The 17,909-nt window shown below is 38.2% G+C and overlaps 1 protein-coding gene across 1 annotated transcript in view; it reads left to right on the top strand.

Moving 5' to 3' along the window:
- PXDNL (peroxidasin like) overlaps positions 1–17,909 on the top strand; it is a 508,882-nt gene that overhangs the window by 355,611 nt on the left and 135,362 nt on the right. Inside the window, exons 9-10 of the mRNA XM_073018080.1 lie at positions 8,772–8,941; positions 15,122–15,388. Coding sequence (XP_072874181.1) covers positions 8,772–8,941; positions 15,122–15,388 — 437 coding nt within the window. The remainder of the gene's footprint in view (positions 1–8,771; positions 8,942–15,121; positions 15,389–17,909) is intronic.

Here is a 17,909-nt window from a genome sequence, read left to right as displayed (position 1 = left end):
TTTCATCTTTCTGCATATGGATAGCCAGTTCTCCCAGCACCGTTTATTGAATAGGGAATCCTTTTCCATTGCTTAGTTTTGTTGACTTTGTTGAAGATCAGATGGCTGTAGGGGTGCAGTTTTATTTCTGGGTTCTCTATTCTGTTCTGTTTGTCTGTGTTTCTGCTTTTGTACTAGCACCATATTTTGTTTAGTGTAGCCTTGTAGAATAGCTTGATGTTGGATAATGTGATACTTCCAGCTTTGTTCTTTTTGCTTAGAATTGCTTTGGCTAGTCAGGCTCTTTTTCTGTTTCGTATGAATTTTAGAATAGTTTTTTTTCTAAATCTGTGAAAAATAGCATTAGTGCTTTGATAGGAATAGCATTGAATTTGTAAATTGCCTTGGGCAGTGTGGCCATTTGAACAATATTGATTCTTCCAATTTTTGAGCATAAAATGCTTTTTTATTTATTGGTGTCATCTATGGTTTCTTTCAAACATGTTTTGTAGTTCTCCTTGTAGCAATATTTCACTTACTTGGTTAGATATATTTCTAGATATTTTTTCTTTTGGTGACTATAGTAAGTGGGATTACATATTTGATGTGGCTCTCAGCTTGAACATTATTGGTGTACAGAAATGCTACTATTTTTTATACATTGATTTTGTATCCTGAAAATTTACTGAAGTCCTTTATCAGTTCTAGGAGGCTTTGGTGTCAGGTTTAGGGTTTTCAAGGTATAGAATCATATTATCAGTAAACAGAGATAGTTTGACTTTTTCTTCTATTTGGATGTCATTTATTTCTTTCTCTTACCTGATTGCTCTGGCTAGGACTTCCAGTATTATGTTGAATAGGAGTGGACATCCTTGTCTTGTTTTGGTTCTCAAGGGGAATGCTTCCAGCTTTTGCCCATTCAGTATGATATTGGCTGTGGGTTTGTAATTGATGGCTTTTACTATTTTGAGGTATGTTCCTTTGATGCCTTGTTTGTTGAGGTTTTTTTTAATCATGAAGGAAGGTTGGATTTTATAGAAAGCTTTCTCCAGATCTACCGAGGTGACCATATAATTTTTTAAAATTCTGTTTATGTGGTGAATGACACGTATTGATTTGCATATGTTGAACCAACTTTGTATCTCAGGAATAAAGCCTACTTGGTTGTGGTAAATTAACTTTCTGATGTACTGCCGGCTTCAGTTTGCTAGCATTTTGTTGAGGATTTTGGGATTTATGTTCATCAGGGATGCTGGCACATGGTTTCCTTTTTTGTTGTGCCTCTGCCAGATTTTAGTATCAGGGTGATATTCACTTCATAGAATGAGCTAGGGAGGATCCTTCTTCCTTGAGTTTTTGGAATAGATTCAGTAGAATTGGCACAAGCTCTTCTTTGTATGTCAGGTAAAATTTGGCTGTGACTCCATCTAGTCCAAGTCTTTTTTGATTGATTCGTAGGATTTTTATTACTGATTCAATTTCAGAACTCATTATTATTATTACACTTTACTTTCTGGGATGCATGTGCAGAACGTGCAGGTTTGTTACATAGGTATACATGTGCCTTGGTGGTTTGCTGCACCCATCAACCCGTCATCTACATTAGGTATTTCCCCTAATGCTATCCCTCCCCTAGCTCCCCACCCCGGGACAGGCCCTGGTGTGCGATATTCCCCTCCCTTTGCCAATGTGTCAGAACTCATTATTCATCTGTTCAGGGTTTCAGTTTCTTCCTGGTTTAAGAGATGATTCAAATAAGCACAATCAGAAATGACAAAGATGATACTACAACAGTTTGAAATTCAGGATTAAGTTGTTTAATTTCTTTTTTCCTTTGTTAATCTAGCTAATGTTCTATCAATCCTGTTCATCCTTTCAAATAACCAACTTTTGGTTTCATTGATCTTTTGTATGGATTTTGTGTCTCAGTTTCGTATAGTTCTGCTCTGATTTTGGTTATTTCATTTTTAAAAATTGATTTTTTAAAAAATTAGAAATGGGGTCTCACTCTGTTACCCAGGCTAGATCGGCTAAATTGTAATTGTGCAATCATGGCTTACTGCAGCTTTGACCTCCCAGGCTCAAGCAATCATTCCACCACAGGCTCCTGAGTAGCTGAGACTACAGGCACATGCCAGAACACCCAACTAATATTTTCACTTTTTGTAGATATAGGGTCTTTCTACATTTGCTTAGGCTGGTCTCAAACTCCTGGGCTCAAAAAGTCCCCCTGCCTAAGCCTCCCAAAGTGCTGGGGTTACAGGCATGAGCCACTGTGTGCCCGGCCAGTTATATTTTTTCTTCTGCTTCATTTTGGGGTTATTCTAGTGTTTTTTTGTTTGTTTGTTTGTTTCTCTAGATTGTTAATTTGAGATCTTTCTTAACTTGTTCATGTAGGTGTTTAGCTTTATAAATTCTCCTCTTAACATTGCTTTTGCTGCATTCCAGAGATTTTGGTATGTTGTGTTTCTATTTTAATGAATTTCAAAGAATTTTTTGATTTCTGTTTTAATTTTGTTGTTTACCCAAGAGTCATTCAAGATTAAGTTGTTTAATTTCCATATTTTGAGAGCTATTCTTGATATTCACTTTTATTTTTATTACATTGTGTCTGAGTGTATGGTTGGTATGATTTTGATGTTTTTGCATTTAGTGAGACTTGCTTTATGTCTAACTATGTGATCGTCTTCCATGTACAGATGAGAAGAATGTATATTCTGTTATTATTGGACAAAGTGTTCTGTAGTTATCAAGTCTAGTTGGTCAACTGTCAAATTTAAGTTCAGAATTTCTTTGCCTTCTTGTTGAATTGAACTCATTATCATTATGTAATGCCCTTATTTGTCCTTTTATTTATAGTTGATGGTTTAAAGTCTATTTTATCTTATATAAGAATAGCAACCTCCTACCCTTTTTTGTTTTCCAATTGCATGACAGATCTTTCTCCATCCTTTTACTTTGAGCCTTTGTGTGTCATTACATGTGAGATGAGTCTGTTGAAGACTCCAAAAGTTTGGATCTTTTAAAAAATCCAACTTGCAGCTCTGTGCCTTTTTAATGGGCCATTTAGACTATTTACATTCAAGGTTAATATTGATATGTGATGTTTTGATCTTGTTGTTTAGCTGATTGTTTGGCAGGCTTGATTGTGTAGTTGCTTTATAGGATCTATCTATGGGGTATGTACTTAAATATGTGTTGGTGGTAGTAGGCATCATTCTTTTGTTTCCATGTTTAGAACTCCCTTAAGGTTCTCTTATAAGGCTTTTCTAGTGGTAACCAGTTCTCTTAACATTTGCTTGTCTGGGAAGAATTTTATTTATCCTTCACTTATAAAGTTTAGTTTGGCTGGATATGGAATTCTTGATTGGAATTTCTTTTCTGTAAGCATGTTGACAATAGGTCCCCAATCTCTTCTGGCTTGCAAGGCTTCTGCAGACAAGTCTGCTGTTAGCCCTATGGGGCTCCCTTTGTAAGAAATCTATCCCTTTTTTCTAGCTTCCCTTAAGGTTTTTTGTTTGTTTGTTTGTTTGTTTGTTTGTTTGTTTTCACGTTAACCTCACAGAATCTGATGACTGTGTGTCTCGGGGGCAACTTGTATAATATCTCACAAGGATTCTCTGAATTTCTTGAATTTGCATGCTGATGTCTCTAGCAATAATGGGGAAATTATTGTGGACTATATTCTCAAATGTATTTTCCCAGTTGTTTACTCTTCTTCATTTTCCCTCAGGAATGCCAATGAATTGTAGGTTTGGTCTCCTTGTGTAATCCCATATTTCTCAGATATTTTATTCCTTCTTTTTGATTCTTTTTTCTCTCTTTTTGGCTGACTTGGTTGATTCAAACAACCAGTTTTTGAGCTCTGAGATTCTTTCCTCTGCTTGGTCTGTTCTGTTTTTAAGGCTTCTAACTGTATTATGAAATTCCTGTAGTGACTTTTTCAATTGCAGAAGTTCAGTTTGGTTCCTTCTTAAAATGTTTACATTATCTTTCAACTATTCGATCATTTTATTGGCTTCCTTGGATTAGGTTTCAACTTTCTCCTTATCTTATTGAGCTTCCTTGCCATCCAGATTCTGAACTGTATGTCTGTCACTTCAACCACTTCAATCTGGTTAGGATCCATTGCTGGTGAGTCAGTGCAGTCATTTGGAAGTAATAAGATGCTCTGACTTTTTTAATTGCCAGAGTTCTTCCACTCATTCTTACTCATTCAAGAGGGCTGGTGTTTCTTTATCTCTTTGAAGTTGCTGTCATTTGTATGGGGCTTTTTTGTTTTTATGTTCTTTATTTCCCTTGAGATCTTGACTGTGGTGTATGTTGAATATAGTTGCATGACTTTGCATCTGTGTGCTTTTCAAATATCAAGGCTCTGTGTGGGTACTTAATTTGTGGCTAGATTTTTGCATTGTGTCCCATGGATGATACGTGCTGAAAGAATTTTTGTTTGGTGGTGTATTTCAGGCTGCAAGTCAGTAGATGATGCTTGAGAGTAAGGGCTGACAGACTTTTCCTCAGCTGTGTACTTCTTTTCTATTTCAGCTTGTTCTTGTTTGCTGCAGTGCTCTGGGGTGGGAGAGACAGGGAGTGAGAGATATATTTCCTTGCCAAGTCTATTCCTGGGCCTTGTGGGCCCCCCTCTGATCACTGTTGACACGCCTACATTTTCTTAGGCCCAGAGGGGCCCTGACAGGCTGTGCTACTCTCACTCTTAGGGGAAACCTGAGCCAAAGGATAGGGAGACTCACAACTCCCTAGTGACCCACTGGTCCTCTGTGCTTTGTGATGTCCATCGGTGGTGTTTGTGTAGGAGGTCAAGGGCAGAGGACCCCAGGCATGGTGGAGTTGTTTTGGCTATGCAGTTGGTGTAGTGCCCACAGCTTGGGTTTTTTTGCCCAGCAGATGGCTGCGGGGACTGCCCAGGTTGTGCTTCCTTGACTAGGTCTCCTGGTGGCTGCCCTATGACTTACTCGATCCTCTGGGTTTGTCCCAAGCCTTCTGCACCCAGATGGCTGGGCTGTCAGGTGTTTCAGGCCATGGAGTTCCCTCAGGCTGAGGCTGTGGCTAGCAGAAAGGCCACATCCTTCCCATACTAGTCCTGTGGCAGGGAGGCACACCCAGCTCCTATACCAGAACACAAATCTGCATCTCACTCTTCGCAGTGTTCTGAGATTGGGGGTTCCTCCCTTGATCAATCTCTGGTCACAGATCTCAGCTTGATATCCTTCAACTGTGTGCCTGGACCCTTGGGGGCTGGGATTGAGCCTGTGGTTTTGTCCTTTAGCCCCTTGGGGTCAAGCACTGGCTGTGCTGGGGAGGCTGTAGTGCTCTCAAACTGCTGGCAAAGCACTCAGGCTGGGCAGTGGATGCTGTGTTGTATGCATGCTCTTATGGGACCAGCTAGGCTGGGTCCTTGGGAGGGTCCAGAGACAAGGGGGCATGCAGATCAGATTGGCCCCAGTCCTGTAGGAAAGGCAGCCCTGCTATATCCCAACCCAGCAGTCAACAGGGGCTAGAGTGACTCAGAGCAAAGTGGAGAACCTGGGGGCACGGGTACCTATGGTCACATTTTGCTGGAGTTGCCCCATATGTAAAACCTGGGCTCCGTGCAGACTCAAGCTCTGTCGCTGCCTTCCCCCGCCAATTTAAATGTTTATGGGGGTCATGGGATCTCTTGCAGCTAGGATCCCAGAGGTCCATGGCAGGAGTGTGGTGCCCTGCAGTTCCTTCACTCACCTCTTCCTTAGGACCTGATCAGGATGAGGAATGGGTCTTGGCACTTGGCCACTCTGTGCAGGCTTCCCAGCTTCCACCCTATTCAGCTTCAGTGTCTGTGTTTCCCTTCTAGCAATCATCAGTGTTTTCCCTCAAAAGATCTGTTTACAGTGTGATGACTTTTTCAATATTTTGGCTTCTCTTGGTGGGAGAAGGGCTTCCTGGCTGCATCTAGTTGGCTGTCTTCCACACTTTTCTTAATGTTGAGGTTTAGCTATGGAAATTTAGGCCATTCTAGATAAATTCAAATTCTAAACATGGTAAATATGATTGATAGTTCTGGTAGATTATAAGCAAACTTTACAACTATACTGTAATTTGTGGTTGATGGTGGTTTTCTATGTGGAGTTTTTTTTTTTTTTTTTTTTTTCTTTTTTTTTTTTTTGAGACAGAGTCTCACTCTTTTGCCCAGGGTGGAGTTCAGTGGCACAATATAGTTCACTGCAGGCTTGAACTTCTGAGCTCAAGCAATCCTCCTGCCTCAGCCTCCAAGTAGCTGGAACTACAGGCCTATGCCACCACATCTGGATAATTTTTAGTTTTTTTTAGAGTCAGGGTCTCACTATGTTGCCCAGGCTGGTCTCAAGCTCCCGGCCTCAAGCAGTCCTCCCACCTCAGCCTCCCATCATGCTGGCATCACAGGTGTGAGTCATTGTGTGTGTCCATAGAAGATGGTTTTAATTTGTGTGGTGATAACTTATTTATCTATATTTCTAGTATCTAGCTACAACAGCTAGTTCTTAGAAAGCACTTAACAAATGATTGTTGTAATGAAACACCTTAATGTAAGTTATTTGTATGTCTTCATTAAATGAAATATGTTTATGTATAAATTTTCAAGAAAAATAGAATATATTCACATATGTTCTACCTCTGCAAACCTTTGTGTTTTTACCTATGATTGCTATTTGCATCAAACTGACAATGTGAATGGAATATACTGAAACATGAAGACCTTTATTTTTTGGGAAGGAACATCATGATTCATGAGCAAACAAGTTTTATGAGCATAATGAAGAGGTTATGAACAAAGAGGGAAATTACTAGGAAAAGGAATGATGCATTTTGAATTTATGGGTGTAATGTGCTACTGCCTGTTTTATATCATTTTTAACACAATGAATCTTGGTGAATTCTATTGCATTGTGTAGCCAGATGATAGATAGCACATACATATCTGGTAGCCTTTGAAATTTTGGGCTGCAAAATTTTGGAACAAAATTCCAGGAACTTAACTCATCTTCTGAAAAATGTGATTTCATCATTTGTCATATTCCTTTGCAAGTAGTCTTATTTGGGTTCAGTGTTAGATAATCTTAGAATTGCATTTAAAATAATTAAATTGCTTAATACTAAATGAGCCTCTTGAATTGGGCACTTTAAGAAAAAATATTATTTCTTGAATTCCCGACCTCAGGCAATCTGCCTGCCTCGGCCTCCCAAAGTGCTGGGATTACGGGCGTGAGGCACTGCACCCGGCCTTGAAAAAAAATTCTTTCTGATGTTTGTTCCATGCTGCTTATACTGAGAAACTTCACAGGTGATATGGATAGGAGCATCCAGTTTCTCCTTTTCTTGCCTTTGTCTTGCATTGCTGGCTATTCAAAAGCGGGCCTGCTTTTTCTGAAACTAACCTGTTCAAAAATGACAACTCGAATTTTTTATTTGGCTAATTGGTACTTTTTCTTCACATTGGGCTTTTCTCACCCAACGGCTGAAGAAGATCAGATTGTCTCCATCTTTCCTGCCTTCACTCTGTGATTCCGCTCTACAACGTAAAAGTGAAATATGGCCATTGTCTGTTTCTTTCTTATCTTTCATGACACAAATGGTTAGATAACAATGATGATTTCTTCATCTCTTTAACAAGCTTTACTGTTTTTACCTATATGGGAATAGGTTGTTATTCTTTAGTGTGGGTACATTTTGAAATTTGTGGGAAAATGTTTACCTGTCTTTGTAAAACAAACACACAAATTAGAGGGAGAACTATGGGATTCTCCTACTGGACTTTTTTTTCTCTGTGAATGATGTTTTTGTGGGTGACATCTAGCTGGTGTTTAATAAATAAATAAAATAAATTTTTAATAATTAAATTAAATAAAATAAATAAAATTAATAAAGCATTGAGTGATGAAGATGGAGGAGAGTAGATTTCCTTTGTCTATGCCTAACACGTTCATTAGTACTAAGCATACACATGTGAAAATCTATATACCTTCTCATACATAATCATTAAATATTTTAAAGAAAAAAAATCTTGGCCAGAAAAAAAATCTGTAAAAATTTCTAACGTATGTTTCTGTGTCAGTAGCTTTGCATTTATTGCTAAAAGTAACTCATGCAGGAACTCCCTTTCTTGTGGTTATTGATGTAATATGATGTTGCACATCTGAACCTACTTGCACTCAATGGATTATGCACTTAATTGATAAACGGGAATTTTCTAGTGTATCTAAATGGTTCAAGTTAGAGAAAGGGGCCTGATATTCAACAACTGGGTAGGTAGGTATGTTATTTACTGCTCAGTCATATAATTCTACTTGGCTTTGAGCCCATGCTGGTTTGAATAGGAATATTTGTTTTACACTTTAACAAAATATGAAAGAATACTGACTGACTCATGGAAGGAGGTAAAAGGATTACATATTACCATCTGGTGATTTCTTTTCTGAAAAATGGGCATTCAGATGTATAAAAATGTGCTGAAGTGTCTGTCATATGGAAGTGTTTGCTTCAGTGTCTAAATTCATGCCACTCAGGAAGGCAGAACATCTCAACCTCATTTTCCTCTATCAAATGTTGACTCACAGTCTTTGTTCAGGGTGTAATCTTGAAATGGGAAGAAGATAACTAGGATTTAAAGTGAAATAATTAAAAGTTTTCAGATAAAATAAATTTAACAAATTGGGTAGACATGAAACATAGCTATACAGTACTATGTTCTCAGTCTTGTTAAGAGTTTTAAACATGAATGGGGTTAAATAATATACATGTATAACATATATTTCCAGTCATTCATTGGATTTGGAAGATGATACTCGACTTAATATGTTTGATGATGGCACACTCATGATCCAAAACACCAGAGAGTCAGACCAAGGTGTCTATCAGTGCATGGCCAGAAATTCCGCTGGGGAAGCCAAGACACAGAGTGCCATGCTCAGATACTCCAGTCGTCCAGGTAAAACTATTATTTCTGGTTCTATCAGTTATTTGCACTGGAAAATGACATAATATTACTGCTTTAGAGTATATAATGCTTCAAAGTGAAGCTATTTCCATTGGCTGTTGTTTTTCTAATTTCGTTTTAGAGAAACTTGAATTTTTCCTCTTGAAGTTTATTTTAATTTCCTGCCTTCGTTACTTTCTGGTACAGCATATTGTGGTTCCAAGACTTTTCTATTCTCCTTTTGATTCCCCATCCGGCCATCCAGCATCCTTATGCAGAGTGAACCAGTGTTACCTAGGCAGGAATATTACTCTTTTCAGAAATTCATTCAATCATTCATTCATCATGAATTCATCCAACACATATTTGTTGAATGCCCACTGAGCTGGCTGTTGAAGATTGCATGGTTATCAACCACGTTCCTTACTTAACCTTCCAGGGGCTTGGCTTTGTCATAATTTCAGTGACTTACATAAACCACATGTAATGACTGCAACAAATTTTCATTAATAGCATGTTGACATGATGGAAATACATTGTCTCTCACCTTACTGAGCCTATCATATATTAGATGATAGCCATAATTCAAGAAATAAGCTTTATGATGTGTAAGGAGAGGGAAGAGAAGCATAAAGGACAGTTGTGTGCTGGTAAATGTTAGTAAATGGACTCTGAGGAGCAGGGAGCCCCGACTTGCAGCATTTGTCAGTATCTGTTGTATAAATAATCTCACCATGGCTAGTTCCTAGTTACCAAAATGATATCACTTAATGTGGAGTTTGGAAGAGATGCACAGAAGTTCATCATAATATAGCATTTCTAGCGTGCAGACACAGTGGGCATAATAACCCTGAGACCGAAGATAATAATAAAATGTAAAAAACAGGGATGAAGTTGTTAGTTTTGATGTTAATAAAATTTATTTGATTGTAAGTTTATGTAATTAAAATTTTAAGAATGACTTTGTGTAGCAATCAGTTTGCAGAATGCTGAAAATTTGACAACTGGCCCTCCAGAACCAGCTCCAGCCCATCCCAGTGGAGGGGAGCACTTAGAGCAGCAGCCTCGGAGGATTGCATTCATTCAAGTCTTCCCAAGAGCAGTGACCTTTAAGTTGAAAGAAACAACAAGTGGGAGGGAGCCAGAGAAGTAGGGTTGAAGCATCATTTTAGGAGAAAAGACAGCATAGGGAAGACAGAGCAAGGCACATTCAAGAGATGATCGTGGAGCATAGAGAGGAGAGGCTGGGAATGACACGAGATTTGGTGAGTTGTAAAGTGGTGTCAGATCACTCAGACTACTCATGACGCTACACTGAGATGATCAAAATTAGATTTTTCTTTTAGAAAAATGATGCTGGCAGCAGTTCAGAGAACAAACAGGAGGGCATGGTAAGATAGGCATATCAGGATGAAGAAGTCAGCAGTGGCAATTGCCACAGGGCAGAGCTGGTGGCGGCATGGATAGGGCAGTGGCAAAGTGAATGGAGGAAACTGCAGGAATCAAGAGGTTTTCCAGGAAAAAAAGTCACTTGAGTTACCAATTGATTGAATATGATACATCCTCACAAAGTTCCCAAGTAATTTCTTTAAAAAATGTTTGTAGAGACAAGGTCTCACTCTGTCACCCAGGCTGGAGTGCAGTGATATGATCACAGCTCACTGCAGACTCAAACTCCTGTCCTTAAGTGATGCTCCTGCTTAGGCCTCCCAAAGTGCTGGGATTACACCAAGTAATTTCTAATTGAAACACCACTGTCTCCTTCCAAAGCCTCCTTCCCTTCTGCCTCTAGGTCAAATCTGACCCCGCACCCAGGAGCATTTCTAAAAAATTATTATTATTATACTTTAAGTTCAAGGGTACATGTGCACAACGTGCAGGTTTGTTACATATGTATGCATGTGCCATGTTGGTGTACTGCACCCATTAACTCGTCATTTACATTAGGTATATATCCTAATGCTATCCCTCCCCACACCCCCCTCCCCACAATAGGACCCAGTGTGTGATGTTCCCCTTTCTGTGTCCAAGTGATCTCATTGTTAAATTCCCACCTGTGAGTGAGAACATGTGGTGTTTGGTTTTCTGTTCTTGCGATAGTTTGCTGAGAATGATGGTTTCCAGCTGCACCCATGTCCCTACAAAGGACACAAACTCATCCTTTTTTATGGCTGCATAGTATTCCATGGTGTATATGTGCCATATTTTCTTAATCCAGTCTGTCACTAATGGACATTTGGGTTGATTCCAAGTCTTTGATATTGTGAGTAGTGCCACAATAAACATACATGTGCATGTGTCTTTATAGCAGCATGATTTATAATCCTTTGGGTATATACCCAGTAATGGGATGGCTGGGTCAAATGGTATTTCTAGTTCTAGATCCTTGAGCAATCACCACACTGTTTTCCACAATGGTCAAACTAGTTTACAGTTCCACCAACAGTGTAAAAGTGTTCCTATTTCTCCACATCCTCTCCAGCACCTGTTGTTTCCTGATTTTTTAATGATTGTCATTCTAACTGGTGTGAGATGGTATCTCATTATGGTTTTGATTTGCACTTCTCTGATGGCAAGTAATGATGAGCATTTTTCATGTGTCCGTTGGCTGTATGAAATGTCTTCTTTTGAGAAGTGTCTGTTCATATCCTTTGCCCACTTTTTGATGGGATTGTTTTTTACTTGTAAATTTGTTTGAGTTCTTTGTAGGTTCTGGATATTAGCCCTTTGTCAGTTGAATAGATTGCAAAAATTTTCTCCCGTTCTGTATGTTGCCTGTTCACTCTGAGGGTAGTTTCTTTTGCTGTGCAGAAGCTCTTTAGTTTAATTAGATCCCATTTGTCAATTTTGGCATTTGTTGCCATTGCTTTTGGTGTTTTAGATATGAAATCCTTGCCCATGTCTATGTCCTGAATGGTATTAACTACATTTTCTTCTAGGGTTTTTATGGTTTTAGGTCTAACATTTAAGTCTCTAATCCATCTTGAATTAATTTTCATATAAGGAGTAAGGCTAAAGGATCCAGTTTCAGCTTTCTACTTATGGCTAGCCAATTTTCCCAGCACCATTTATTAAATAGGGAATCCTTTCCCCATTTCTTGTTTTTGTCAGGTTTTTCAAAGATCAGATGACTGTAGATGTGTGGTATTATTTCTGAGGGCTATGTTCTGTTCCATTGGTCTGTATCTCTGTTTTGGTACCAGTACCATGCTGTTTTGGTTACTTTAGCCTTGTAGTATAGTTTAAAGTTAGGTAGCGTGATGCCTCCAGCTTTGTTCTTTTGCCTTAGGATTGTCTTGGCAATGTGGGATCTTTTTTGGTTCCATATGAACCTAAAAGCAGTTTTTTTCCAATTCTGTGAAGAAAGCCATTGGTAACTTAATGGGGATGGAAATGAATCTATAAATTACCTTGGGCAGTGTGGCCATTTTCATAATATTGATTCTTTCTATCCATAAGCATGGTACATTCTTCCATTTGTTTGTGTTCTCTTTTATTTCACTGAGCAGTGGTTTGTAGTTCTCCTTGAAAAGGTTCTTTACATCCCTTGTAAGTTGGATTCCTAGGTATTTCATTCTCTTTAAAGCAATTGTGAATGGAAGTTCATTCATGATTTGGCTCTCTGTTTGTCTGTTACTGGTGTATAAGAATGCCTGTGATTTTTGCACACTGATTTTGTATCCTGAGACTTAGTTGCTTATCAGCTTAAGGAGATTTTGGGCTGAGACGATAGGGTTTTCTAAATATACAATCATGTCATCTGCAAACAGGGACAATTTGACTTCTTCTTTTCCTAACTGAATACGCTTTATTTCTTTCACTCGCCTGATTGCCCTAGCCAGAACTTCCAACACTATGTTGAATAGGAGTGGTGCGAGAGAGCATCTTGTCTTGTGCCAGTTTTCAAGGGGAATGCTTCCAGTTTTTGCCCGTTCAGTATGATATTGGCTGTGGGTTTCTCATAAAAAGCTCTTATTATTTTGAGATATGTTCCATCAATACCGAATTTATTGAGAGTTTTTAGCATGAAGGACTGTTGAATTTTGTCAAAGGCCTTTTCTGCATCTATTGAGATAATCATGTGGTTTTTGTCTTTGGTTCTGTTTATATGCTGGATTATGTTTATTGATTTGTGTATGTTGAACCATCCTTGCATCCCAGGTATGAAGCCCACTTGATCATGGTGGATAAGCTTTTTGATGTGCTGCTGGATTCAGTTTGCCAGTATTTTATTGAGGATTTTTGCATCGATGTTCATCAGGGATATTGGTCTAAAATTCTCTTTTTTTGTTGTATCTCTGCCAGGCTTTGGTATCAGGATGATGTTGGCCTTATAAAATGAGTTAGGGAGGATTCCCTCTTTTTCTAGTGATTGAAATAGTTTCAGAAGGAATGGTACCAGCTCCTCCTTTTACCTCTGGTAAAATTTGGCTGTGAATCCTTCTAGTCCTGGACTTTTTTTGGTTGGTAGGCTATTAATTATTGCCTCAATTTCATTTATACTTTGAGGAGATGACTTCCTCTTGATCTTTTCCTAATGTCCTCAGTTCTCTTTTTAAATCTCATTTGCCTGCCTAAAATGTGGTGTTCCTTATAGCGCTGTCCTCCCCTCCCTTTCTCTAGTCCCCCGTGCCCTAATCACAGTTTTTTCCTCTTTTATCTGAGCTCTTTCCAGACCTTCAGCTTTCACACTTTGTGTAAAATTTATACTCTTTATTGCTGAGATCCTTCCTGAGCTTTCAATGGACGTTGCCAGGACTTTCTTTTTATCTTCACATGTAAATCTTTACATCTCTCAAACACATTTGCCCACACAAACCCACAGCATCCTGTGTTTGCTATCTCTATTGATATCATTACTCTCCTCCAGTAACCTCCGATTCACCCTTGAGTGCTACTCCTTCTTCCACAATTCTCTAAAAATTTAGTTCTAAAATGTATCAGATTATCTCCTTTTCCAGTTCTACTGCTACTGACTTACTTCAGAACATTTATTTCAATTATTATAATAGCTTTCCCTATACTTTCCCTTACCTCTTGCCAGAATGTTCTCCTATCACATTTACATCTAACGCTGAGACAATTCTTTCTGAGGCATGCTGTGGTTTTATGGATGATGTGTTCTGTCCTCTGTTCATGCAGCTAGAGTAGGAGCACACAAGGAGGAGTGCTTTTGTTCATCTCTGTATCTTTCCAACATCCAGCATGTTAGTAATGTACATAAGACATTCACTATTGTTAGGAATTAAATTAATCATTTATTGTTGAATTGGATTAATTTAATTTATTTCCACTCTCCTGAGTATGTTCATCTCAGGAATGGAGGAGCCCCTCTCCCCAAACTTAGACTCAATCATTAGGCATTTTTAACACCTTAGCAAGTATTTAATTTTTGCTTGAGATTCCCAGAAAGAGAATCTCCTATGAATTCGTAAGACTGGAACTCCTTACATGAAAATCTAAATTTTCTATTTACATGGATACTTGATGAATCAATTTATAATACGTTTAACTGAAAGTAACTGAAAGCTTGGCTAGATATTGCTTAAATGCATAACATCTATGTGTGTGTGTTTGTGTGTGTGCATGTGTATTTTAATTTGTATGCCACAAGTAGGACAGGGGTAGAGTCCATCACAGAGCTACCACATTACCCCAGTGAGCCAATAATATACTTCTCTCTGCTTTTTGGTCTGCTTTGCACATAGGTTTCTTTATTCCTCATAATTTTCACCTCTTAATCACAAAGTGGTTCCTGTAACCCAAATGCATTCCTGCCCGAATTCCAGGTAGCAAACAGGAGGAAGAAATGACTACTTAGACTTCGCACTTTTATTTATTCCCAGTGACATGTGCCTAAATTGTGTTTTTAAAAAATGTGAGTATTCTTAAGAGGGAATGTTTAACCATTTAGCCCCTAAAATAAGGAATATGTATTGTGTAGGTGGTTTGCAGTATCTATAATATATCATGATATCAAGGCAAGCAATCTTTTTTAAAAAGTATGTACTCACAGCAAATCCACATTTCATTATTTTAGATTTAATTCTCTGGGAATTCAATGTATATATGTAATATTTTAGTTTAAAGGCATTTTGAAAATGACAATAATCTTAAAACCACAATGCAGAATAAATACATCTTCCTAACTCTTACTTGCTGGATTTTGTTTTGTTCTCCCCTTACCATCAGTCAAACCAGCCTTTGTAATCCAGCCCCAGGACACAGAGGTTTTAATTGGCACCAGCACAACTTTGGAATGTATGGCCACAGGCCACCCGCACCCCCATATCACTTGGACCAGGGACAATGGATTGGAGCTGGATGGATCCAGGCACGTGGCAACGTCCAGTGGACTTTACTTACAGAACATCACACAACGGGATCATGGTCGATTTACCTGTCATGCTAACAATAGCTATGGCTCTGTTCAAGCTGCAGCAAACATAATTGTACAAGGTATGGGAGCAGAAGGTCATGATTGAAATGTTCCTCCCGCCATACTCAGAAAATTATTTTTCAACTTAAATAACGTCATGTACATCAGTGGAGAGATATTTTTATTTGCCAATTATTTCTTGACACAATAAAACTTTCAAAGCTAATCTGTTTCAAGTTAAAAGTTGTTTTTTTTCTTTCCTACTTCAATCTTTATCCAAAGGTCAGAATCAACCATTAGCAACAAAAGAGATGGAGTCATTAATCTGGAAGGAAACTGTCAAGAGATATTTGTACTTCAGAATATTTTACAGATACAGGAAAGACAGTACAGATATGAAAGTGAAAAGGCTGTGCCCTGTGTTCACAGTCACTTACCAAACTGTCTACTCAACAGAGCTTGAGGACATGTTGAAGGCTCCTGCAAGGCCAGGCTGTTTAACAACAGCAATAATAAAACTATTCTGAATCCAGAAACTAATTTATATACATGGGCATGCAAGCGTGTTATAAAGAAGGCACATTCTTCTTTGTACTTTAGTTCTTAGCCTGGGGTGGCCCCTTGCTTTCTGGTGTGTGTGTGTGTGCATGTGTGTGTGTGTGTGTGTGTGGACGTGTTTGTGTGCGTGTGTGTGTGTGTGCGCATGTGTGCTTGCATGCCATCCTCCTGTAGGGTTAGAGTTTAGTAAACAGCATAATATAAGTGCTATTGGAGTCATACCAAAAGTCCTGTTCTTTCTAAAACAGTTTTTCATCAGTTGACGAGAGTACGGTAATTCACATGATCCGTTTTAAGGGCTTCCCGATGTCATGAATATTTTGATTGAGTTAAGTTTCATTATTTTAAGATCTGCATGGGATGTTGTCTACCAAAACACTGAACCTTGTGAAATTTAGAACAGAGAAAAATGGAAGTGGACAGCCTAGTGCAGTGCCTGAGTTGGGAGGGCTTCAGAACAGTGAGCTCCAGCAACCCCAAGAGTGGTCTTGGCCTCCATAAAGCACAAGGCTTCCTCTAGCCTAGGCTTCCTGCATTCAGAGAATGTTTTTTAATTTGAACTGCTTAGCATCAACTCCTTAAGTAGCAATAGATCAATACTTTCTTGTTCCTATTTACATGTCTCAGGAAAAAAAAAATGTGTTTTTCCCTAGAACTGCTAATATCCTGAAAATACTTTCCTTCCTCTAATAAGAAGATGCAGAAATGAAATATTTTCTTGGGGGAAATTACTTTTAAAGGATCCAGATATTATTTTTAAACTTTTAATATGTTGAGATTGAAAAATGCTTTCAAAGACATTGTGTTTGGGTTTCGTTTTGCTTACATCATTTTGTGTTCAATGTTTTTTTAGAAATCTAATGCCTGATCACTTTCACACGTTAGTGGTTGCCTGTATTCGACACTGTGCTAGGTGTCTCACTTTTTCCATGTACTTCCTTTGTATGCTTCTATCTGCTCATCTGCGTCAGTCAATGCCTAACAGAACTCTGGTAACATTTACCATCCTGCCTATTTCTTATACCGCAATATGCTAATGATTTCTTGTTGCCAGTGAGTTTGCACTGAAATGGCCATCTGCTTGTCCTTTGTTATTTGTGACCATGTACTTGTGTCACTTTTGGATCTGTGTGTCCAGATTTTTAATTGATTTCAAAATGGTCCGTTAATCGTTCTATACATTTATTTAAAAGGCTGATTTTATTTGCCTAGTCATAGATTAAACATTTTAAGAGCTCTCCTTTTGTGTCATTTTAACAGGTTTCTACCCATGTTCTTGATCTTTTAATGTCTATTTAAACCGAAATCACAGTTAGCCACAGATAAACTTCCTTTTTCAGACTGACTGGAACAAATATAGATAATAAATAAAACGACACAAAAAAGCTTCACTGAAAGATATGAATCACAGTGTGGACACATAGGTAAAAAGGCCTATGGTTATCAGCAATGTAAATCAAAATGCTTTATGTGTGAGGCAGCACCTTAATGAGTAGCCAGAATCTTAGATTTTAATAAAATAACAAAACACTTCATCTCAGCATGTGCTATTTTAGCACTGGAGGTGGGTCTCAGAAGGCCATCATTTTAAATGGAAAGCCCAAAGACGTCAGCTTCATCATTCCCGTCTAATTATTCCACCTTCTCTGCCTGCTTTGGCGATGTTCATAATTTCTTCATCGACCTAGCAAGCTGCTCATTTTAGTGTTAGAAACAAATGTAAACTGACTATTTTCTTAAATGTTTTCTATACTTTGCTAAGATGTGGATCTTGGGTTCTGTTAAAAGTGAGAACACGTGAAGCTTAACAATTCTTTTCACACAGACTTGGCTAACTGTGAACTTTAACTATTATTAAAGTTATTATTAAATGTTAATGTTTTTAATAATTAAAATAAAATAAAATTTTAATATTTTAATAATTATCAAAGTTAGTATTATTCAAAAGTTGAAATCAAATTTCCCAACCCTAGAACCAGGACTACATTATTTCTCTGAACTGCTATCATCTTTTGTTATATAGCTCTTTTACTGTGTCATGAA

This window comes from Chlorocebus sabaeus, chromosome 8 (assembly GCF_047675955.1).
Source record: "Chlorocebus sabaeus isolate Y175 chromosome 8, mChlSab1.0.hap1, whole genome shotgun sequence".
Lineage (NCBI taxonomy): Eukaryota > Metazoa > Chordata > Mammalia > Primates > Cercopithecidae > Chlorocebus > Chlorocebus sabaeus.
This window is presented reverse-complemented; position numbering and strand designations above follow the sequence as displayed.